General features: G+C 42.7%; 1 protein-coding gene across 9 annotated transcripts in view; it reads right to left on the bottom strand.

The window, feature by feature from the left end:
- The window catches only part of LOC125763723 (protein bunched, class 2/F/G isoform-like), a 43,020-nt gene extending 15,974 nt beyond the window's left edge, over window positions 1-27,046 (bottom strand). The window contains exons 1-3 of one of the 9 annotated variants that reach the window (XM_049427132.1): window positions 26,890-27,046; window positions 22,587-26,149; window positions 9,462-10,499 (exon numbers count right to left, since the gene is read on the bottom strand). In XM_049427132.1, coding sequence (XP_049283089.1) covers window positions 9,462-10,499; window positions 22,587-25,105 — 3,557 coding nt within the window. In that variant the 5' untranslated portion in view covers window positions 25,106-26,149; window positions 26,890-27,046. Of the gene's footprint in view, window positions 1-9,461; window positions 10,500-22,586 lie in introns of all 9 variants that reach the window. The other 8 variants (XM_049427138.1, XM_049427137.1, XM_049427140.1 and 5 more) reach the window with 8 other exon arrangements.

Here is a 27,046-nt window from a genome sequence, read left to right as displayed (position 1 = left end):
CTCACTATTTGCAGAACCAATAACGGCTGATTGAGCCGCGTATAGAAATAGGGCTGACTGTGAGATAACAAAACGGAGCTCTAAACACATAAGCCGACCATGTTTTCCTGGTCGTTGTCCTGGGTATGGGACACAACTTGCTGACTTGAAAGCGCAACGTGCTGATAAGCGAACGGTACAGAGTGCCACCGCCCGTGAGGGGCTTGTCGTTTACTTCACCTTTGATTGGGTTATGAATAATCACAGCATACACTAATGCCACAATAACCGATGACTTAGGGACAACATTATATTCGACCTTTTCGTCGTCGTCGAAGAAAAAGAAAACTCTGTAATATTAGCTTGCACTACTCCTCGTCCGTTCGTCGTATTTCTTGGTTCCTTTGGTGTGTGGTGTAAAAAGACAGAAACGCTATTAAACCGCACACGAAAAAGGTTCGCCGTCGAAGGCGTTGAGAAAAGATGCAGCACAGCACAAGCACGACACACCGAACGACGACGCGACGGTTGTACGGATGAGAGTGTAGATCACATTTTTGAAACTCAACACAATTTGTTGGACTAGTTCCTTCGTTGTTTCTTTTTTTTGTTGGTCGTTGCTTCGATGCTACCACACGTATATCTCGGGTGATCTTCGAGCTGAAACAGCTGCGAAGGTGGCGGACGAGATTCGCTCCCAAGAACGGAATCGATGGTCTGTTCGCTTTGGAGGTTGAGAGTTGATTATTTTGGGGCGTAGTATCAGGCCCGTTTTGTAGATATTTAGCCACACGGACGCACTTTCATGACACGACGCGGACACCGCTTTACCGAGACATGAACACGGTGATGATGATGGTAACGAACTGGTTTTTTACACTACGCAGTTGAAGCTGCCCGACGCTTCGACGACATGGTGTGTTTTCAAAAGTCCGCACTTTACTACGAGAATGTACGCCACACGATGCAGTTATTTCGAGCCAAACATCGAGCCCCAACAACACACGCATACACGCGACACCTCAGCTCTCAGAGCATTGCGAAGACGGCACACAGCATGAGGCCCGTGGCGCTGTGGGAAACAACAAATGGGGGGTTGGTAGTGTTTCTCATTTTAACTGCTTCGCCTTCGCACTCTTCGGAGAGCATTTTCCAATTTTTCTGCATTTCTTCTGATCTGCTAAAAAGCTCTCGCGAGTACGCAACGCATACATCGTATGTTTCGTGCTATGAAAAGGAGCATACGGATAGTAAATGGTAACATTTTCCGACCATTTTCTCCAACAACTGCGAGCGATAGGGATGCATGATAGAGAGAAGACCACTGCTTCCAATGTTTCGAGAGACCCTGAGTTTCGAGAGTGCGCCAAAAGTATCTGTATATGTGTAATTTTTATAGCTGTAGAAGGGATGAAGAAGAGGAAGAAGAGGAGAGGGGAAGGAGGGGGGTTGGGGGTGTTGGACAGGGGAGAAGATATTTCACAGAGTGCAAAACACGATCTCTTCTATGTTCTACGTGAGCCGGCCAACATAAGAGCAATAACGGTAGTTAAGTTTGGGAGAACCGAATTCCCGAAGAGCATAATGCAGTTAAAAATGGGAATTTGGTAGTCAGAAATGCGTTCCCGTGAATTGCCAAATGTTGAGATAGGTTCGAATGTGTTTTTAAAACTCCAATTGTAATTCGACGGCCAATATCAAAACAAATGAACTCATATCAAAGACAATCAATGGATATTTCCATCCATTGGAATCTTCTATCTTGTCTGTCTTGTTGGCTATACTAAAATGAAGTCTAAAACTTTGGAACTAGTGTAGTTGTGTGCTCCACAGTGATGCATGCTTTATGTGACGTGTATCAGACTATGTAAAAGTAAAAGTTACTCGTACGAACTTTGAAAGCCATTTAATAAACTTCGGCACAATTTAAAGACTTCTCTTTCACTTTTAGTCTACAAACACACACCTTTCCCAAGAAATGTGAGTATCAATGGGATTTAATTCTCTTCAAACAAGGATTTGATCAGAATCAATGCTCGCAGAGAAAGAGCATTTATCGGCTAGTAGTGTGCGTTGTGGCGTTTGCGATCACATCCAAAATACGAACAGAGCTTCTAAAAACATAAACAAACATAACTTCCTCCCATGGTGTCTGCAATGTTAGGGCTCTTCGTAAGAATGTTTGAGGACAGCAAGGCATAACCACACCGTTTATGCTATGCTGGTTTCCGTGACGAGCGTTATCTTGCTCATATTGCAAACACACTTGCAAACATAAGATTTTCGGAGGGAGCGCTGCATAACTCAACATAAGTGCTCAGCATTGGATAGGTGAGTGTCTTTCGACGAAATCTTTCTCGTTGTGGAGCTAAAATATGAGCAATAGGGATGAAAATTTAGGCATACGGGAAGGAGTAAAACTTGCAGTGTTATGTTTAATTTTTCATTTATATGAATAAGAGTGTTTCATTTATATGAATGAAACGGAATCAGATTCACCCAACACTAAAAATTTGTTTAACTTTTTTTTATTTATTTTATCTTACATAACATATTGCAAAGTCTCATCATTATATCACATTATGTTTAAAAGTTGATCATCAAGATTCACATATCAACAAGGGCAAGGAGATTACATTTCCGGAATGTAAGTAATTGGAAACGGATGAAAGAATGTTGTGGGGAAAGACGAAACTATCCCTACAAAAACCTGGCATGGTATTTTATTTTAGTTCTCAAGGACGGCCGAACGTGATCGCATTCAAGATCATCTGAACATGCCGAGTAAATTATTTGCCGGCTCGGGTATGCGTAAGCTGCTGACGAGGCAAACTACCGCAACTGCATGCTTCGACAAGGATATTGTGCGAGCAGATCAGTAATAGAAACAGAGCGAAAGAGAACGACAATCGCAAATGTACGAAACAAATACCAATACCGCCATCTTAAGCCGGTCCCATACTACGCACTGCACCATGAACACCATAAAGATGGCATTAGCTCATTTTTATAAAGGCCAACCATGGGAACTAAGAAGTAAAAGTTTAAACCCTTCAACAACGTGTGCACACTCGGACACAAGAAAACACGCACACACACATGCTAGCGGTTTTTATCCACCGTACCGGCTTCATCTTTGGACTTGGCAAAAGAAGACGGGAGAAGATTATAACGATGGCAAAAAAAAACGACAAGGAACGTCTGCGGCAAATTGTGCTGAGTGTGGTGGATTCCGTTTCGAAGTGGAGACAGCAAAAAACGTACGACTGCTGCTGCTGCTGCTGACCTAAATCCGATACTCTTCCCTTCCCGACTGATCCCCAACACAGTTCCTTTGCGGCCTCCCAGTGGCGGATGCAAACACATTAAATTTCATCTCGTCGATCACCATGCGAAAAGGAAGGGAAAAAGTGCGTACGCTCACGAATACTTACGCACTATGCGTTGCGGTGGCGTAAGTGTGTGCGCAACAGCAGTTCGGCTGCGCGATCGTGGTGGCGAATTGCGCGATCCGTGCCGTATATGGTACGCACTGCTTGAGCCAGCGAATGTACCATTTTCACACATTATTAATCGAAAAGCTTTCCTCTTTCCACTATTCGTTTGGTATGAAATGTACGGCGAAAAAAAACCAGGGTAGATAATGACTAATTTAAACCAAACGACCATCCGTACCATTAATGATCTTTCTCTTTACTGTAAACGTTTTTGTATATTAAAAAAAGCATATACTATGCGTATAGAGACCGACGATTTAAATGTGGAATGCAGTGAAAGAAATTTATTAAATAATAAAATACATTTCAGAAGAGCAGATTCCGGAGACGAACTATTTAGATCATTTAACTTATTAATAAATTAAATATATAACCGATTGGTTCTTATTTTTGCGTTATAAAATCATCTACTATGTTAAAACCTACCCTCAAAACAGTAATGGTAGTCCTTGGAAAATACTGCATACAAAAATGGTGATACTGGGACGCAATGGCAGTGTTTGACGTGGGGAATATATGTCGTCAATGAACTACACTTAAGATGCACTTCATGCGCTTGCTATGTGTATATGTTGTTCCTTTTCATTTGTACTTTTCGAAGTATATGAAAATCACCTGATTAAACCACATACTACACTTGATGTTAGAACCGGGAACCATTTTCAGCGTTTGCTTTCAATATTTACAACGCGACCGATAATCGCTTGTGTCCAAGCAAAGTCGATTAAGCGTTGGAAATAAGATGCCCGAATGAACGAACACACTCAATAATTCATTGTACCTGTGTAAACGTTGTGTGGTGAAAACCTCGTAATACTTTTTTTATTTTGCCTAAACGACCAGCACCAGCGTTCGTTTGTGTCCTTTTTCTCGGAAAGTCAATGAACTTGTTTTCCATGCGTCAACTTTTGCCACTGCGAGCGAGGTAGAAGAAAACCATTTCACAACCAATACAACACGAACCAGGAATATTATTGATGCCACGTATATATGCACGATTCTGGGCTATTACTTAGTTTTATCACATATTTTTTCCATTTTGGACACTATGGTACAAAATGGTTATTGCTTGCATATGGTTAATATTCTCTTACGTTAGCCAAAAATTGGCGGGTAAAAGATGATTCTCTGCGCGCACTTTTTCGACGGCCTTGACACAGCGCACAATATTTCACTACAGAACGAATATTTTTGTAATCACAAATCCGTTTCGTTCCCTGTTTCATCGATGTGTGTATGTGTGAGTCAGTGTGACTTTTTATTGGTATGTCGTTTTTGCGCCCAAAACTAGGCAATAGTATGTGAGCGAAAGAAGAACACAAATAATCGCTTCCGATCGTGACGCATTTCCACACCAAACATCAAAAACAAAAAGTAGTGAGTTGGATTTGGCTGTTGTAGCACTATTGATTTGGTGCTGTTGTCTGGGCCTGCGCACCAACATTCCCGGAGACACTCACGAAAAGAGCATAAGTTTCGCACATCAAGAACGAAACCCATGACCTAGGGCCAGAACGGGAACTCGAAATCGAAATTCCTCTGAGTGCTCAATTCTCCTGGATGGGAATCATTTTGCAAGATTGCATTAATTTCATGCAGACGCTTCAAAAGATGTATAATGATCTTCGTTATGTTAAAGTTCCTTCTCAAACAAAACCATGCAGTGTGGCGTGTCCAGAATTAGAAGATAGACGAGATTTTCTAGATACAAAAAGGGACAGCTTTAATATTCTACTAACAAACAATTTTAGTCACATAGTACAACACGATGAAGGTTTGGGTGTTCAAAACCACCGCTTGACGCTGGCATTGGCAGATTTCGCCATAGCAAATGGTTCGTATAATTGCGAAGGTCGTTTGTCAAATTTTGCAGCTCATTAACGCGTTCCTTCGCCTCCATTCTATCGTTCTACTTTTTTGGTTGATTTCAAACTCCTGCATCATGGAGCTTTGGCCGGGGGCAAACATAATGACGACCATCGGTTGACCACGAACGTACAGTTCTCTCAGCAACGTCAGGTAGGTTTTTTCTGAGACTAGTTTTCGCCCTCACGACATTTTCGTTAATAACCCTAACAGTCGGCACGAACCATCGCGCTACCGTTTTACACCGACTTCTGCGCTGTGTGGCTCAATATGAAAAAAATGTTACCGCCACTCTGTATTTATGCAAACGTACCAAACGTGAAGGTTTCGCACAAGTTGCGAATTAGAAACCAATGTGCTACGCCCAAAAGGAAATAAAGTGAGCTTTTTACTCTGATTTAGACGGTAGTGCAGTTGGTTGAGTTTCGTTTGCATTTAATTACTCTGCTGTGATAAAAAAAACTTGAACCACAAATCCCACACATGCATGCACGTAGTACAACGTAGAACAAAAACATTCCTCATAAGGACAACCCAACAGCAATCAGGTTACGGTTGCTGCCGTCAACTGTCAATCCCGGTTTGATAAGCGTAAATGATTGATTTTTTATTCAATTCAATCACTGCCACCAACAGTATTTGCAAGCATATTTCCTTCTTTTTCCTGGTGAACTTGGTCTGGCTTGTGCGTATTTCACTTTCAATGTGGTTACGATCTGGTTGCCCTGCTTTCTGCCCTGTCTGCCTGCCTGGAATGGTTTCCACTAATTTGTTGCTAAACGTCGGTTCCATCAGCGGTGCGCTTACGTTAGGAGGGGAAAAAGTACATATACCTCTATTTCGCCTACAGCACCAGTAGCACTTATAAACGCATGCTGTGCAATCGCTGGCGTCTCATTTGTGCAGTTAAGCATTTTGCGTTTGCGTCATTCGTACCAGCTGGACGAGGAGCAGAAGCGCGATTAGTTCTGCTAACCGAGAAAGCAACCTCTCTGACACCCGAGTATGGTTTTGCTATTCAAACGCTGCTGTACACTGTCGAGCCTTACAGCAACAAACGACGATGTGATGACGATGAAGTATACAGGTTGTCACTTAGATATGCTTACGGCTCATTGTGGCTAGATCGTCAGCTACACTTCGATGTCTTGGCAAAGAAGTTATGCAACACTTGGAGTTGAAGTGTCTGTGAAATCAATACACACGTATCGATAATACGATGCGATCTGCTAAGCTTCAGTTGCTTGTGATTTGATATCGCATTATTCGCGATTCCTGCTCTGAGGTGAGCAAAAGACGCTGAGATTTAAATGATTTGACAGCAATCCCATATATAGCGCCATTCAAACAATTTATACGAGGCATGATTATCCATCCAAAAACGAGGGTTTTGTAAAATTATTCACTCTATTTGTCAAACAGATGGAATTCCATTCAATTAATGTAAATTCTGCATATCGCATATGCGGATCTGCGATTAGGAGAACGACCGAATCGAGACAGGGTTACATGGATGTTGTTTTATTCTTTCACATAAAATACGTTTTCAGCAAGTTGTTGAATTGCACAGTAGATCTCGTAGATAAGTTCGTAAAAACATTTGAGTAACGGTTTAATTTTGTTCTTATTTATACAACCACCATTATCGTAGTTACAGCCTAACAGATAACCTGATAATGTCTTAAATTTGATTTTTTAAAACTCAACTCGTCAAGTTATTAGAATGCACTGGCGTATCTTCAGATACGAGTTTAATACGTTCCGTTACCTTGTTCGTTTTTCAAATTGTTCGTTAAACAAAACTTTTTTTCCTTCGAATTACATTGAAATATCGTTTATCCGTTCCAGCTCCAAAAACACCTATATATAAACATATATTTGATACATTTAATGCTTAATGTTCATTTAAAATTTAATCTCTACACACGTAAACATATACCAAACTAAAAAATCATTACATTCAAACCTATTAAGTTCCAAAATTAAAATTAAAGCAAAATATCGGTCACTGGACGTCTCGTATATCAAATCGCACGTATGTAAGAGCACTCGTATCTCGAGGCCTATACTGGCGCCTCCAAATCCAGTGCCTAAAAAGCCGTGGCTGTTTCCATCATACTTTCCATGTCAAAAACTAAAATAACTTCAAATTAATGTTATATCGCTTGATAAACTATCGTACTATTTTTCAGAAAACTTATTCCAGTGCTTCATATGCCCTTAACAAGGAATATTCATCAAAATGCAAACATAAACATTGTTCCTATTTTATTATGCTCTTGTTTTCGGCAGAATGTGTTCCTATTTTCTGCAATTCAAATTTAGTTTAAATTAAATTCACACAAAAATCTGCAATTCAATAAAAGGATGTAGCGTTAAACGTTTTAATCAACGTAAATGATTGGAAAAATATGTTTACAACATTTTTCAACCCTTATTTTGCTGAAAACGTAGATTGAAATTTGTTAAGTAATTTAAAATTGACCATTTCAGCAATCATGTTGGCTGAGTGAAGGTCTTTGTGATGGAAGTCATAAACAACGCGGCCAATGGATAAAAAGCCACACAAACTACGCATTTTGGCGAAATATGGCTCACATTCCCAAAAATAGGTAAACTACCGAAAACTGATGTAGGTAACATACTTGTTCACATTTATATTCCATTTAACATTAGCGAAACGTCATAGCTAAATGTGTACAAATAAAAGCTGCTAAACAATATGGTACGACACATGTATGACATGATATGCGCTAATACACGTGTTAATGGCAATAGTAAAGCAATCCTTTGATCTTCCGATTTGATTCACACATCCCTGCATGGAATGTTTTTTGCGGTCGAAAGAAAGGTTATTCAAAAACCTAGCCAATGTTGTGTAAATGCGTGCAAATCATTCATCAACATATGAACGCCCGTTACCTCGACCGTTGGCGACAAACTGTCTACTGTTGCGGTAGGTTTCTCTCTTCACATTGACATTTGTCAAGTTCGTTCGCTGATAATTTGATTAGCACTAATTATATTAGCAAAGCGATTGAGGCCGATATGTTTAAGGTCCGGTCTAAGTCACTGCCCTGCCCCGTCGTCGTCCTTTTCATCTACGTTATACATTGCGGAAAGAGAAATGTGTGAAGTGAAATGTTTCAAAAATAAAACAACACGCCTCGTACCCCTTTTACTACAGAGCAGCTGTTTGGCGCATAAGATGTGTTGCAATATACTTACGCTAGTGTAGATTATAGATTATTGTAACGTAACGCAACACGTATTACCATGTTCGAACGTACCAAGTTGTACAATACCTACGTACACAAACCCGCGGTGTTACTTGTGTAACATATTACCACAAATACCCATACTGACCTGTAATGAAAGAGAATAAAACAGAATTAAATACTATCGCTAGGAAGCTGATATGTTTATAACCCAACCCCGCATTTCATTCCGGAGAGCAAAAGACGAAACCTTTCTCAAAAAAGGGATACCAACTATTGTATAGCATTCGAAAAGAATAATAAAGAACTGAAAATTCAACCCAAAAATAGTGAACAACAACAATCAACATTAGCTACATAAGTAAAACTATTCGAGAAGGGAACTATTACACTCTCGATTAAACGTTTACATCTGCGAAAGAATCTTAGCATCACTATGTGCAGGTGTGTGTGTATATAATTATAATTTATATGTGTGGTGGCGTGTATGCAAGAAAATGTTAGTTTGCAGTAGAAAAAAACGAATAAAAGGAACACAAATCAGCAGCTTCCAAACGATGGACACAACGGTTAACAATGATATCGATAAGCGGACAGTTGTGTTACAGTAGAAATTACATCTCGTGATACATGAGATTAAAACTGCGATCAACATTGATCGCTTCTCGAGTATGTCAGAACAACTAAGCCGAGAGCGTATGAGGCTGCATGCATCGCGAAGGAAGAGAGTACAAACGTGTTGACGTGAAAATTCTTTACGCACAACCCATTAATTCACACTTGATGGAAGGTTCATCGAGAGCGCATGAATCGTTAGGACATTTTGCAAGACCTGATATAATTATTGCGATTGTTTTTAGAGATATAAATTTTGAATAGACACTCGAAAAAAATTTCAAACCTTGCGTGTTCGCCACCAGCGCTTGCATGAAGAACAGAGGGCGAGGGAGCTCTGCTTACGCGGGCACTTCCTCCGCCACTGTACGAAGGACCGAGGGTGTTCAGGTATCGGGGCGGACTACCAACCGGTGTTGTTCCTTGCATGAACGCTGGACTCGAGCGTCCCGAGGCAGGATGCGACTGTGAACCGCCGGCGGTAAACAGATCCGAATCGGTGCTCATATTAATCATGCTTCCTGCCTTACTCAGCCGATTGCCGCCCAGCTCCTCTTTGATTAAATCTTGCACACAACGGTGCGGATGCGTTGCTGTGCACGCACTCACGCTGTTGCTGCCGGTGAAATTGCCGAGCAGACTGCTGGCAGCTCGACAGTAACCCGTTGCTTCCTGGGCCGATGTGCCTTCCGGCAGCTCTTGACAAGACCCGAGGGCACCGATTGAACGTGTCAACGATCCGCCGACCAAGCGATTGGACACTGCCGTTGCCAGTATTGGCGTGGGTTTCATGAGGTTTTGGATGCTTTTCCCCAGTGCAATATCGGTGTAGATGTTGCTGGTGTTCGCCTGACCCGAAACGTGCGTTGTGCTGGAAGGATTAGTGGTCCCTGCCGTGCCGCTAGAGGTAATAACAACATTGAAAGCGCGTGCAACAGGTTGGAACTTGCGGGCTGCGTGCTGTTGCTGCTGCTGTTCCAGCCGACTTTGGGCAAGTTCCTTCCGAAGCGATTCCTTCGCCGCGGCACTCATGGACGGTGGCAGTGAGTATGCTTTCGATAGCTTTTCTGCATTATCGTGATACAACGGAGCATGATATTGCTGATACTGTTGCGGCAGCTGCTGTTGTGGCATTTGCTGTGGCTGCTGAGCGATATGTGGCTGCAGTGCTGCCTGCATAACGCCACGATCTAGCGAAGCATTCTGGAAGTTGTCATTCGATACATTTGCATCAGGAAAAGCGTTTGCGCTTAACTGTTGCTGCTGCTGTTGCTTTGCAGATGGCAGAGACGGCAGTTGCTGCTGCGCCTGCAACCCGCTGCTGCTATAGACAACGAAATAATCATTCAAGAAATATTCAAAACCACATCGCCAGTCAAACAAAAAAGAAACAGGACATCGCAACGATCGAAAGGAGGAAGGTAGGCGGTTTTGCGATGATTTGTTTCCCTGAAGTCGCATGAAAGTACATGCATTTTGATGATGGTGTCAGCGCACTGGTCGCAAACATTTGACGACCAAAAACACACACAGTCCGTGAACGTCGTGAATGGTGAGCAGTCGGGCGCGAGTCGTGAAATCAAGAGCAGGCGGATTACCAATCAGCAACAGCAGATATGCGAAATGTGGCACACGCCTGGTTAAAGCAAGCACAAGTACAAAATGCAACCAAACACCGATCAGCGTTGTATGAATGGATAGCGATGATATGAAGCAGCCGGCAGAGCACAATATGTATAACCGAACACCGCAAACCATGCTCGAAACGATTGCATTCTCATGCATCAACAAAGCAGTAACAAAACACCCATTCCGCGTTAAACAGTGCTGCGAACAGCATCCGCAGTATCCCAGCTAATATTTTAAGATCTTGTTACTAAGAACAAGGCATTCCAGATGAAAAGCGAAACATTATGATTGATGAATTACACCAAACAAGAACGATCGTATTTGAGAATTTACACATCTGTGTATGTTATTTTTGTACATCGGGATACATGGCAAAATTTGATTCTCTTCAGCAAAATCCTTCATCTCAATTTCTGCAAAACGGTAAACGAGCTACGTGACTAGAAAGCTACACCGGTACTATTAGTGACAAGTTCGCTTGTATAACAGAGCAATTCTAACCCCAGCCAGTGTGTTACACACGCTACCTTATCACTTCGACTAAATCAGTCACGATCGGTAACGATTCATTTCATGAGCACTAGTAGCACTGAGCATAGGCATTGACGGAACAGGGCAGAGGATTGTGGCGGGCGACCAGTATTTCCAAATCATACATCCAGCAACACATGTAACATGCACGTGCATGACGGCATGGTTTTTGCAATAGGTTCACCAGCATTAGATTCATTGCTGCAATTAGTTTTAACGATGAACCACCGTCCATGTTGCATTCAAGGGTTTGAGAAATAGCAGAAGCATTTTGCATTAGCTTGACGATTATGATACTTTTCGCTGTATTCATTTGAGATCACATGAAGATTCGTCGAAGATTAATATGTACCTTTTATTCCGTCGCAACTTTGTTTCCAAGAAAGGTAAAATAACTGATTAAATCATCCGCGGTTCAATCTTACATTACTCCGTAGCTAGCGTATTTAGCGTAACCATTGATCGTGCATGACCATGTGTAGAAATGCAGTCTTTACAAAACTTCTTATGTATTTTTTTTATGTTTATTAGAAGTCATAATACTGCTTTTCGTAACCTACTGTGAACTTAAATGCTTTTCATTTCAAATCATGTTAAAAGTCTAATATCTCTATTTGCATAATACGTGGGAGTTCCTCGACCTCTACAGAAAATAATCCAACACAACAAAACAAATTAAATCTTTCATCTCCTTCCCGAGTAATGTAATTTTCATTGGATATTTGCGAAAAGTTAAACCATCATTTTTTTATATTATTTTAAACCACATCGGAAAGCACATTAATATATATTGAAGAATGTGAAATACGAATAATTTTAGTGTTACTACAAACGCTTGTAGGGAATCGTACATATGTATTGTCTGTTGATTTTTGACTTTATTAGAATTATTCAAATGTTCTATTACATCTGTTAGAAATGTAAAATCTTTCACCCAATTTATTCATCCCAATTTATGTTGAAGCTCACTGATTGTTTATTAAATTAATATTTCCGTTTCAAAAATAGTATTAAATCGGGTAAAAGCATACAAAATGGGTTAAGAATTTTCAACCAAAGCCAAATAATTTTTTAATTTTATTATTACAGCTTTCCCGTATTATCACCAATGACTTTTTGTGTAATAGAGAATGGTTTTCTTCTTAAGATTGTGGAATATAAGAATCACATCATTGTAATATTGAAGGTTGGTGTAGTATTTAGTCAAAATGCTGTTTTCATTGCATTATATCGGAGGTGGTTCCATGGCCTCGTGCTTCAGCGTTCTGTCTAAACTAGTCATTATAACTGGCACCCTGCAAGTAACTAGGAATGACTGCTAAGCTACATGGTTGAAATCAATGTAATATTCCATCATATGCCACGAATCACCTAGTGTGTTTTATTCAAACCAAGAAGGAGAAAATTTCCGATAAGTGGTCCAACGAAGCTTCTAGATGTAAACAAATAGTGCGTGTGAAAAACGTTATACAACAAAAGTCTTGAAGCAGGGACGCACAACGTTGCAGAGGACATTCACTGGGTTTTATTTATCGTTGGTTGTTGGTTGGTTCAGAAACGCTCGAAAATAATAAACAAATCCTGTTTGTTAACGCATTACCACAATTCTGGTCAGGTTTTTTTATGATCATTTATTGGCCGTCGTTTGGACATAGCAAATCGTTCAAACCACTCCAGGTGATCTCATACATGATTGGGTGATATCATTATGGTGGTACAGATTCAGGATGTGACGATATTACAATTTGCGTTGGATGCTTTTTCTTTGGTTAGCGTACAACTGTCGGTTTGGCAAACTGATTTGCACGACGAGCAGAACGAAAGTAAAAAGAATACGGTTAATAGGGATGAAGCCGTAGAATTTTATTTTAAATTATTTATCGTTTGAAGTTTTTGACTAAATTAAGCACAATATGAATCTTCACTAATATAATATTAAAAATTAAAAAAAAACTCAACAAAAGACAACAGAAATCGTGTCATGGTGCACCAACGACAATATCCCTCGAATGCGCACAGCGCCATCTATATGCATGCAAGCGCATACAGCGCCACGAGTAAACTGATGGTGCGCTAAAAAAGTATAACAGTTGGAAATAAAATTGTTATACACTTTGGGCGAACGAAATTCAAACGGATTATTTTAGCACAACATGTAGCGGAAAATGAACACGGGGTGCCAGCTGTCTGGTGTGCTTGCCAAAATTTTATGCAAAAAAAATGAGAAACCAAAATTTGGTTTGACATCGTGCAACTATGCGCTTTGTTTCGGAATGATGCAAACCGACATGTTGTCGACCCTTGCGTGTATTGAGCGGGCTTATTAGACAAGTGTGTGTGCTTTTTTGACAAACAATTTAAATGAAAATCAAACAAGGTTCGCGCTGCGTATGATGATCATGCGGAACACGATGTCACCTACCCTAAGGAAAGATTTGGCTGCTCTTCTGCGCAAACGTTCGGCTGATTTCTTCTGCTAGATTTGCTCCATACGTGTGCCATTTCGTAAAATATGCGGCACCATCAAAGCGGCACCAAAATGATGCCAAATCGATAGAACCACAAGCACACCACCAAATATTTACACACAGCAAGCTTACTGCTCCACACCTGCAACGCAACGCGAACTTTTCCTTCTGTTACGTAAAGTATAAAATTGCGGACAAGCGAACAGAGGAAAAATCAAGTGACCAACGATGGCATGGCAGCGACAAAAAAGGATTCACAGTTCCGGTTCGAGGACTGGTGAATGTAACACTATCCTCTCATGTGCGTGTGCATCCGTGCAGGTGGGAGTGGACGTTGCACATTAACGCTAATGTTTTCGAACACGTGCACTTCTAACTTCGGCAATATATGCGCGGCTTGGGCGGGAAGACGGATGGTTGATCAAACGGCAGACGGCATCAGTAGCACCTCTCGCCGTAGTGTCACACTGTAGTGTCGCGCACAAAAAAACTCGCGAGTTTGCTTTAATTTGTTGTTTTGTTTTACTGATTTGTAGCGCCTTTCTCAAGTGCCATTCCTTTTTGCTGTGCACAACAATAACAGCAACCTGTTGTGAGGAATATCTCGCGTGCATGCAAACGGCAGCGACAACACACACTGTCGGACGCGCATTTACCCAAATGCCTTATTGGTGCGCGAGAAGCGCGACGACAAAATTGCTTCTGTCGTTGTCGTTTCACACGTCGCATTGACAAGTGCACAAACACTAGTGGCGTATAGCCCTGCGTCTGCCACTCGCCTCGACCCCGTCGTTAAACCCTGCGTGCCTAGACGATCACCAATTCTACTCTCCTATTTTCCATGTCCTTCGAACCACATGACGACGAACGTTTATAGGGGTATGTGAGGAACTCTCCTTACACTGTGAATCTCATTGATGACGACGTTGTCGAACGGCATGATCATTCGATCACTTTTCAAACAAACAGCATCCCCAGTACCGTACCTCTGGTTCAACCATCAACATTTTTCCATGGCATGAACTATCACTAACTGATGGGGAGAGCAAAAGCAAAAAAAAAGACGAAAGACCCGTCCCCTGGAGGAGATATGCCGCTTGTCAACAACGGATCGCCAGCATACAGCAGATAGGGTGGGAGGATCAGTCAGAAGGGAACGTGATTGGGGATTTATATTTGGTTCAAAGAGCACGAAGAAGACGCGAAGATGCTCGCCGACGACTATGCCCGCCGTCTGCCCGATCTCGATCGGGAGGAAACACACGGCTTTTAGCTCGTTAGTGCAATAAGTGGCGGACCAACACACCAACGGATTATACACTATTTTTAGCCGACTTGTTATCATCTTCTGGCAGTTAGGTCGGACACCGCATCAGGCGTGTACACGGTGGCCTTCCTTCCTCCATCGTTCTGCCAGTAGGGCAAGTCGTCCCACCTTCGTAGAGACTAGTTGGTATGGGCAAATTAGACGATGGACAATGAGGTCTCATCATCCCGTAGCACACCGTACCAATGGAGCCAGAGACAGATGATTGCATTAAATTGAACCTTTCGTAGCATAGAGTTGTTCACTAACAGCAGTAACAATAAACAATTTAAAAAAATGTAACCCAATTTAAGCAACAAAAAAGGCGCTTTTCGTCGTAGATTAACAAAATTCCTATCCAAAATCGTATTATTTAGCGATGAAACAGAATGGTGAATAATCCTTTTTATTACACAGTATCAGAAGACAAGCAATGATTAACCCGGATCAACTTGGAGCATGACGAATGCAGTAAGCCTTGTAATGCAGAATGCAAATCAGTGCATCACGGAGTTCAACGAAAATAAACAGACATGAGGATTTCTTCTGGGGGATCTAATTTCTCTTTCATGACTCACACACCAACCTTTGGTAAGGAGGAATTACCTTTGCAACATTCAGAAGTTTTACAAATTCTTAGCCATCTTATGTGTCACGACATGTACACGATGATTCTCTCAAGTGCAACACAATCAATGGTGTTTATTTGACTGGAAGTCTTTGGGATATTAATTTACATCGTCGTAACCCCAAATATACGTATGACCCCATCTGAAGTATTGACCGACCGAACAACAATAAGCCGAATATCGTTGCCATTTACCTTAAGGAGATGCGCCTTGGGATGCTGACAATTTTTGACGGGACACCACCGATGGTAATTCTGCGGACTGGTGGAGTAGACATGTTTTTGCTATCCTGTTTCCACACACACAACGACGACAACAACAGCCGTTCTTCGTCGTAACGAGAACCAAGTAACATCGAGTGCTGTTTATACCGGTCTAGTGGATAGGGTTGTGACCGTGGGGAATGGATCGAGGAGTTCCGCACACTAAACTCAGCCACACAATGTTTGACTGCGGGTAGGTTTACCTCTTTCGCAGCCCACTGATACGATGCACTTGTCATAAGTTACACTACCTACACACGTATACGCACGTGTTATCAGTCGTAGCGAGATGCGTATAAATCACTAGACTCAAACTGTAGTGCAGTCAACAATGCAGATATACAAATACTAGTGGCTCTTTCAAATGTGAAACACCATCGTTCGCGAACTTCATCAATGCTATTTGCGTTGCAATTAAACGATGCAGGAACACAAATCCTGGGTCAATAGAGTAGAATGGATCTGCAGCTCGAAATCACTTTTAATTCACAATAGTCACCAAAATGTTTACTTAAAATTGGTCAAGATTATACTACTACCATCCTGGGATGGAACTATATCGTGATGTTCGATATAAGAAAGCGTTTTTTTACTCAGAACCACACAAAAGATTATATCACTTTGAGTGCGCGCGCGATTTACTATGCACGGATGGCTAGAACACGACAATATCGGCGTAAGGAAATTGTCTGAATGAAACGGTACGCTGGTGCATTTACGATTTGTTGCGCTTTGCTCTCGACGCCTTCTTCCAACCCTAAACGGCGCACATCATTGTCGATCGCACAGAGATCATAATGTACTATCGCGTATACCACACTATTACTACGGGGGGAAGGAGAAATATAAACAAAACTGACCGCGTCGACCGCCGCAAGCGGCAAAAACATTCCATCCGAATACTAACAACAGCACTTGACGGCACAGGGTGATAAGGATGTGTGTAGAAAACTTGAAAACCTCAGAAACAACAAACGCAATACGCTACGAGCGTATTTGAGATGAATTATAAAAAAAGATCACTTGTATAGCTCATATTTAGTACGGATTTCTGTACAGAATGACGTATACTAGCAAAGAACTTGGTAATTTATTATTCTCCCAATTTTATATCACTATCTTGGAATGTAGCCAACATGCCAATCGTTTCCGCTTGTATAAGAGTCCATAGAAAGGAAACATCACATTAATTTAGTTTATTTCAATATTTCAACCATTTGTCTTTTTAATCGTTACTCTAACGTAATCTGCAATATGTAGCATTGTGAGTAAGTAGGTGTAAATTATTTTTTTTTTAATTTTTTTCTTTCGTTAAACACATTGTTCATTTTAATCCATTCTAATCACGTTTAGTAGTAGAATACACTACTAATACAGAAACCGTGGGAGGCAAATTCGATGCAGATTTGCATATCCTTCCCGTTAGGGCTCACCCTGTGCATGCGGCACGCGTAAAATGGTGCATTAGCAGTTGATGATTCAATTCACCTAAGGGTATTAACGAGACGTTACCGCCCATGGGAGAACCCGCGGCCGTCCATGTACACTATTTCACACGTATTTCATCACGAATTCCCGACCACATACACACACAAACACAACTATACTTGACACAACTACAGGTTGCCCGGGAGGGCGACAAGAGATAGCAAACTTCTACGTAGCGGTTGCATCGGTTACATGATCACCCTGTTTGTAAGTGCAGCAGAGTGTGCCGATGTCAGTACAATGCTGATGAAACGCGAAAGAATGAACACTGTACAGCAGGGGTGTTAATCTCGATGAGCTCTGAAGGACAAATTTCCAAAAATATATATAAATTGTTGCGGCCTGCGACCAAAAATTAGTCAAGTGATTATGTATTTTTCGTATATTTTTTTTATTCTCATGTATTGGGCCTTCCCCATGACACCCATGTCATATACGGCAGGCTCAGGCTCGAATCGAGTAGAAAGCGAGAACATTCCTTGATAAGGTACGTTGCGCACGACGCCACAGAACGTAACTCGGTGATTCCGGCTGGCGATCCATAACATACCCGGAACGGAATGCTGGACAATAATCTCGTTGAAAAAAATGGCACAAATCAATCTGACCATTAATGCCCCTTTAGAAATGTTTTGTTTCATTTGCAGCAACCCGACAGTCTGTACAATTTTTTTTTATTTAGGAAAAGTAAAACCGCACAAAATATGGCCGATGAATTTATTCGATTCCCGACTATCGTGAGATTGTGAACACTACTCCACACGTTGTTTCTACTAGCATCCGATAGATGTCGCCAAAACAGGCCGTTCGTTTTCTTCCCGTAGCGGTCACTTGGCACGAGGACTTATCAATTCATTGTTATTTTTTATTATCCTGCCCCTACTACCAATGTGCTATTGGATTAATCTGTCCAATGATGCATTCTAACATTGGCCATCGAATATTTTTAGAACGATCTCACAATTGTACTATGCCGACTGTGCGGTTGTGCTACTACTACCACTACTAATCATAAAGATGCAACCAAAAATAATGCGGATGAATAAAGTAAACAGGAATTGGTCTAGTTTTTACTGGCCCGGGGTGTTCCCGCGTTGTTTGCCGCGTTGCATTTTCCCGTACAAATAAACAAAGTCTTCTGCTGTCAGAAATGCCATTGCGTTGTTGGAAAGCGAAGAAGAACAAGGGGCTTTTTGTTTTTTCGGTTAAATTTACAAAGAAATTAATTTTTGATTTGACCACAATCTCGCGGTATATTGAGCAGTATTTTCGCTTCGTTAATCCCCCACGATAGTGTCCAGCGCGGTGTATGGAATCTAATTATAACGTTTTAAAACCAGCTCAAGTAGAACGCAATCCAAAATTGTTCGATACGGCGATGGTATTTTTGTTGAATGGCGGTTGAATGGCGCTGTGGCCATTATAGACATTATACTCAACTCAATGTTAATAATTGGATGCGAACAGCATTATTGAACGAAACCGACGTTTCGATCCATTCTTCGCTACCACCCGAATCTCTCCACTACTCACCATCTCGGAACCATGGAGTTTCTTCGCAGGATGTAAAAGTTGGAGCTTCGATAGTACGACGTCCCAACGGCTAGATTATTCCCAAACATGGTTACTCGCTTTGCGTGGCCAAAATTCATTCACTGATCACAACACACCTATTAATGTATCACAGAAATGTCACTGAAGCAGCTAACACTGCTAACACGGTTATATATGAAGTAGCACACGGATGCAGCGCTATGTGCACAGCACGACCGTACCATGTAAACTGATCTTCCTCCGGGGAACGGTAAACGGAGTCTGGGAACTTTGGACCGCTTAGACTAAAAGCCACACACCAGACTGACCGACTGCATACGTCACGGCGTCATGCGTCTACTGTGTGCGGGGTGGGTGATGTGTGCAATGGCAAGGTCGACAAGGTAGATTTCGAAAAAGGGACGCATTGCAGGAAGATTTATTTGTTTACTTACAACTGACGATGCACGATCAAACAAAAGAAATACATATCAGGAACGCACATTTCATCTACCAGCACAACCTCTATGTCTATTCTTGCCCTATGATGCTCACACAAGTTACTGAGGATGGCTTGAACAAACACCTCACAGTATCGAAATGGCGGAAGTTAGCGTCGAAATAGATTCTTTGGAATCGGGAAAATGTATTGTGGTATTTAATTTGAGTTATTTCAATAATTTGCCTATTCATTCGCAAAATAGTCCTCACACGTACATACTACGCACTGCTTCGTTCACACGGCAAACATCAACAAATACAGTTCGACCCGGTCGATCCTCCAGTGATGAAAGCTCATCATCGTACACAGGTTTCTAGGTTCGTTTTACGTCGGACGCGTCGGCGATATCGGATACTCTACTGCCAGGGTATGATAGGCTCGGTGCACCACAACGCAACACTAAACTAAACTGCGCGAGCTCTGCCACTGCGTTTCTAAGCGTGCAGCCAGTTGTAGTAGACTATTTCCGGTAGGAAAGGATACCTAACACGATCCGCTGTGATCGTCATTCGTCATGCTTGAGGAAGTAGAACGGAGCAGTAAGTACGTACACCACATCGATGGTTCTTTATTGGACAGATTGTTGGGTGCTAGATCGTTACACTCGAAGTGGAAGTGGCTGAAACTTTAAGCTCAGCACATTGAAAGCTTTGCTCACGATTGTTTACAACAGTTAAACAAGTCATTAAGCTTTCGATATGTCCTCGTGGCTCGTGAAAACCCTATTAAAAGGTTAATGACTTTCCAACCCCATGTGCCACTGATTTTGAAATAAAAATTATATAATTTATCAATTTTTTTAGAAGTATACATTATCACAGCTATTTGCAAGTTGTCGAAGAGAAAATGGCTGTCCGTTGTCATAATTTCAATTACTATCGAATTCTTTGTTGCAATTCCTATAGCGAAGCAAGTAAAAAGTAGCAATTAATTAAAATCAAGTTACTAATCAAATATGTCCCACCGTATGATTAGACATCATCAATGAACCAGCACGCATATCCCGTAAACGAAACATGAGCAGTTAATATCGATTCAACAAGTTCCTTTCATAAGGTCTAAAAAGAAAATACGATAATGGAGCTGCTCACTAACAAACTAACACGCGAATCGCTATCCTCCATACGACGCGCGGTACCATGAAGAATTCACTGCTGCTATACTATTTTCCGAGTGGGATAGTACAGAACGAGCGAGGAATGTCCATGTTTTGCCGGTAGTACAACTTGAGTCGATATTTTCCTTTCTGCTCATTTCGATGGGAGGGATGGTATTGTTATACAGTGAAGTAATTGTGCCGTAAGGGTGGTTGTTCACTAGATCCAACCCAAATCTGTATACTTGGTGGTGCAGTTTACATCCACATGATAGGATATTACACACTGCCGTACATCTACATACACCCACACAACGAAAAATAGCTGCCCGGAGGTCCGGTAGAGTGCTTTAGTTGGGTTCGTGGTTACCTTGACTTTTTTGCACATCGCATCCGGACACGGAATTGTCCATGACCTTCGATGATGGATTTTGCTTTCCCATACATACACCCCACAGGTTTTGCAAGCAAGAAGTGCAATAAATATTAGGAATTGACCAAAACAGCGCTCACCGAACAATACTGTGTTCAGTAACGATTGTAATGGTTTAGCAAAAGGAACAAACGTTTTTGCTCATTTTAACCAAATGAAATAGAATTCATTAGCAAAATAATAACATTGTGTGTAGGCCTGCAAACATTTTGCTAATGATATAACTGTTTTTAAGGGAGTAAATACCCTCATTTCCCGAACAACAAATTGTTTTTATATCGTATGAAATAATTCAATACTTATTTAGACATAACAAGACACATTCCAAAAAAAATTTTTTTAGTTCGAGTAGGGAGATCCGGTGGAGTATATCATAAACGGCCCGGTTCCACACGACTGGACCGGATATCAAATTCTATCAGAACCGTAGCGAGGACTGTCACTATCCGGCTTCGTGGTAAAAATAAGTTGTAGTAAGCAAGAAATAGCCGCCATGACCTTAGAGGCCGTTAAACCAAGAAAAGAGAAGAGAGAGAGTTTGAGCAAATATTTACCAAAATAGATTTTTTATCTAATAATATATAATGCATTTTTGGGAATATTTAAAAAATTGCAGAATGAAAACTGTTTCCGTATAAAACACTCCATGCACTGTCAAATCTACGTCGCTTGAATACACAAAGCTCGGGAAAAGACTGTATTAAGATTTTCCATATTCAATTCAACCCTTATTCAGCTTATTCAATACGTTGAGAATAAGTTGAAAAATAAATCGAAATGATAGCATGTTTCTGTAATTGATTACAAATTTAGCAAATTCTTAATTGCAAGCTTGTCCAACAATGGCTCTGATTTGAAATGTCGCATGTATTATTTACAATTATTTACAAACAATCAGCAAGAGATTGTTTCAATAGAGTTGCTGTGTTTTTAAAATACGGTCATGTATGTATCACATTATTTACAACGGTTAAATGGTCGGAGGTTGTTAGTAGTATACTATTAACATAATGCAACATGAGTTAGTTAATATTCGTATATGTCAAGAATATTTCAATTTCTATTGCATGTACAGTAAAATGTGCTTGGGCAATATACATACATTTATTTACCAACAAGAAACTTATTTAAGCTGATCACATTCAACTATATCAATGTAATCTATTTCACTTTAGCTCATAAAGTCATTTAATTAAAACGCTCGAAAAGTTGCATTCTGGTTGAACTGTAAATTGTCTTAGTATTAGTTATTGCTGACAACAAGTTTTATATATTCTTTGGATAAAAATAAGGACCAATTCAACCAATTCAGCTAATGGTGTTTGAAGGAATTAATAAAATTAAGAAGAAAAGCAAATGCATCACCACGGCCATTATAATGAAAATATTTTAACAAATCTAACAGTAGTTGGTAAATAACATTTAAGCCACAACATTCAGTAACATTAAATAAAACACAAGCATGAAACAAAAGCGATCGAGAAAGGAACATATTTGTACCCAGTGATCCCTACCAATCGAAAGATCACTTACCTTTCACCATCTTCAGCGTTCGCCTTGTCTGGATCCTCCCCATCACCAGCAGCGGTTCCAGCCGTAACACCGGAAACAGCTGACAGTAGTTTCGCTTCCGACGACAACTGATCGGTGCCCGAGCTCCCAGCGACCGACGCAACGGGGATCGAACTGGCGGAACCGATAGCACCGGTAGACGACGGCGATCCGGCCGCGACGACACAGTTTGTCCCGTTCGTGGTAGTGCTACCACCGACAGCAGTGTTGTTGCTACCGCTAGTAACGGAATTCGGGGCCGTAGCAGCAACCGTGGAGGAAGGATCACCGATGGAAGCGGACGAAGCACCAGCACCACCAGATGGTGGTGCAAACGTTGCCGGTTGTGGAATTATCTGAGCGGACGAAGTCACCGGTGAAGAGGTGGCTGACGGTGACGAATTCAACAGTGGATCCGTGACGATCGATACAGAGCCAGCTGTATCATGAGCACTGCCGCCACCGGTCGTCGAGATGGCAGAAACTGCATTGCCCGTGCCGGCGGATGGGGACAGAATGGTTGTTCCCGTGGTGCCATTGTTAAGGGGAACGCTTTCCCCGGCGGCGCCAGTGACGGTCGTGTTGTTGTCGAGCAGAGACGTGGGAACAACGACGGGCGAGTTCGTCTGAGAGGCAGTTTGCTGCGGTTGCTGTGGCTTGAACTGCTGGTGGGGCGATGGGAAGCTCGATTGGATGGTCGGATTGTTGATGATAATGTTCATCTCCTGTGATGTTGGGATCGGCGCGACCAGTGGCGGAAGAATGTTATTGGAAGAGACAGCAGTGTTGCTGGGCTGTTGCTGTTGTTGTTGCTGCTGCTGCTGGGGAGGTTGTGATTGCGGGTGAATTTGCATGTTGCTTGGAAGAGTAGCACCGTGTTGATGGTGTTGATGCGCTTGTGGGTTCGATACAGACTGCTGATTCAGGTCAGCCAGATTCGTCATCGTGTGGGGATAGTATTGGGATTGTCCTTGCTGTCCTTGCGAGTATGCTGCGTTTGGTTGCTGCGGTTGCTGGCCCGCCAGCGCATTCTGAAGCTGCGACTGAGGTAAACTGTGCGGTATTCCTGCCCCACCGCCAACAGTGCCGCTGCCTTGGCCCGTAGCGTTAGACTGCACGTGACTAGTTGTAGTGTTGCCAGCAGTTCCGCCAGCCACTCCTGCTCCTCCTCCACTTGCGTTTCCACCGCCAAGAGGAAGATTTAGACTCTGGCCGGGAGATTCGTTGTTTAGCATTCCGTGTAACGCACTGCTTACATTGGAACTGGTAGTCGTCGATGTCGAGGCGGCTACCGAACTACCCACTACAACCGGTGATGAGCTGACCGCGTTCGGATGGTAATCTATACTGGTCAGCTCACCGGCAATCGTCCCGTCCGAAGGTGCGAAACTAGCATTATCGTTCATGCCAACGCCACTGTCCTGCGTTGTGACGGATGCATTGGTACCACCAGTCGTTTCGTTACCCTCCGCACCGGTAGAGATTTCCTTCGGTTGCTGCAGCGTTGTATGATCGAGATAATCCATACACACCCACCGGCCACGCTTGAATGGTTCGGTGCTTTCGATTTTGACCACCTTAAACCGCTCGTTCCGATGATGGAGCTCCTTCCCGTCGCTCATTTCACCCTTGCCGTGCCCCATTATGTTAATGCCGCCATCTGTAACGCTGACGTGCATCGCATCGGCCAGCACTTCCCCACCATGTGTTCGATCATTCGGCGCTACGATCGCCAACCCGTACTGCGAACTTGTCGGAATGACTGGCACACTTCCGATCGCGTTCGTAAAGAACACATCTTCCTTGCTAAAGGTGTCCTCCGAAAAGCTTGGAGTTTCATTCTCAAAGTCCGTTATCCGGCTATTGTCATCGGTGTGTGACTCATCTAGATCATCCGCCGAATCGTCACCGTTGTCGGCACTGTGCTTTCCCGTACCAACGATCACCGATGTGATCGTGAAGGACGACGTTTTGCCACCGGGTCCAGTAGCACCACCGATACCCCCGCCAGCCCCGCCATGCCCGGTGCCACCGCCACCGCTTGTCGATGAGCTGCCACTCTTTCGCGAAATACTGTTCGCCGATGTGGACGAATTTAGCATGCTGCTGCTGACAGAGTTTTCATTGCTTCCAATGTTGCCGTTTCCACCACCGCTACCGCCAGTGCCCATCGTTGATCCGCCACCGCTGCCGCTTACACTGTTGTTCATTGATGAGCCACTCCCGACTCCTCCACCACCCAATCGTAAACTTTCACTCGTAGTCCGGTGAATTACATTAGTGTGATGTTTACTTCCACCTCCTGCTTTGCCTGTTCCGCCCATGTCCATCGATTTATGATGATTGTGGTGATGATGATGGTGATGATGATGATGATGATGCATTCCTCCTGCTACGCCGGAGGCAGCGCCGCTCCCCCCGACCGTGACCTTTGACTGGGCAGACGACGGTGGTAGGCTGTTGGAGACCGTGTTTTCGGCCATACTGCTGCTTCTGCTCATCTGCCCGTTTATCCGTCGTTCCAGATCCCTCACGGTCCGGGAATTCCGGGAAGCCGGAATGCGGTTCCTTGTTGCACCAATTATGTTTTCACTAACGCACGACTTCTTGTGAATGTCGAAAACACGCACCAAAACACGTACGGAGGTGTTTTACAACTAGCTACAGAAAAAGCACAAACCACACACGCACACACACAAACACGTACGCAATCGCCTTCACACAAAAAGCACAAAAACACACTCACACACCAACGCGCAATCTACCCGTTTCGTCGTGTCACGGTACCCCAGGCAAAAACGTGTTTTGTCGATCGGATGTTTTGACACCAGACGCACTATAGGCCGGGAGAGGCGGCAGAATAGCGTTGCGGTAGTGCGTTGTGTGTGTGTGAATTACGCGGTTGTCTGGTGCTGCTCTCTCACACCAATCTAGTAAACACTTTTATTGACAGCTGGAAAATCTTTGCTGTGTGTGTCAACCACCCAAGGATCGATTATTCCATTGCGGTGTTGATTCTCTTCCTAGGACACTTTTCACCAACGTAAACGACGTCGTCTGTGGCTGTAAAAAGGTTTTACGTAGCTTTAGTAACGTGACGAAAACATTCCCCCGGAACACTATCAGGGAGCACCCGCCCACGGTTCGACGGATGGGTTCGCTTACGAAAACAGAATTTATTCACGCATTCATCAAGCAATTTTGTTGTTGGTGGTGATCTTGTTGGTGTTGCTGTTGTTGCTGAAATGGGCGACACCTATAAAACGGGAACGGGTTTACATCACGGGATCGGGGCTTAGGGACGCACTTGGGTCACACACTTCTTGTGCAGCTTTTCGTGGACACCCATTAGCACTATGATGATGGTACGGTGAAGATTGTGCATCTGTACTTATTCACCTTTGTTTGCATTTCTTCCACACACGATTTCAACGCACACTATCCACTTTTGCAGTGTTATACGTGCATGGTTTTACAGTTGCTTGCTTCGACTTTGTAAGCTGTTCCGACTGCTGCTTATGCTGCTGGCACTAGCTGATGGAAAACTAAACAACAACAACAACACATTAAAGGAAAAGTAGAAACCGTGAGAAGATCAATAATCCTTTCCTACTGCTGCATCCATGCCTTTCTTCATTGCTTCTCCTAGCTTCTGCATCTTCCTCTTTACCTGCTTCTGTCAAATGCACTGACGTTTTTCATTTATCGCACACACACTGCCGCACGACGCACGCACGTACTACGCACACACTCTATGCGTCGACAATTATGAATGAGCACACCATGCAATTCCGAATCCCCTCAAACTACCCTTTTGGGGCAAAACGCAGTGGAACAAAAATTATGCCTAACTTTCTTCTCTCCAGCCGTATGCTGGCCGTGTGTTTCGAAGTCACACTACTGCTGTCACTCCTATCACGACGGATCGATGCCATCGGGGGGTATGCGGAACGGAGGTTGGTGCCTCGGCAGCTGATGGCATTTAACCATCAAATGCAAATACTCTAGGTCATTGGCAGTGCAGCGAAGGAAACAAAACACGCCATTACTGATTTACACCAAACAACAAACTTCTGAACGATTTTCGCCTTCCTTCAGAGTGCTCACTGATTTTCTTTTTACGCCACTCTGACCCTGTCTACACGGAAAATTGATCTTTCTTGCTTGTTTTTCGTCGCATTCGCGCAATGTCGTACGTCGTCGTAGCTGTGTTCGTCACCGAGAGATAGTCAATTGCCTAATAATAATCTTCGCACGACGGGCTCTCGGACGCACTATTACGCACCGGAAAGAGGAATGCAACAAACACTAACACCTTGCAGTCGTGTTACACTTGTTCAAAACAATCGTTTCGTTTGAGGTCCAATTTGAGAAACTTGTTTAATATTGACAAAATCGACGGCAAAAATTTTCCACACGGCAGCCATGTTCGTTTTTTGCAA

The sequence above is a fragment of the Anopheles funestus genome, chromosome 2RL (assembly GCF_943734845.2).
Source record: "Anopheles funestus chromosome 2RL, idAnoFuneDA-416_04, whole genome shotgun sequence".
Lineage (NCBI taxonomy): Eukaryota > Metazoa > Arthropoda > Insecta > Diptera > Culicidae > Anopheles > Anopheles funestus.
This window is presented reverse-complemented; position numbering and strand designations above follow the sequence as displayed.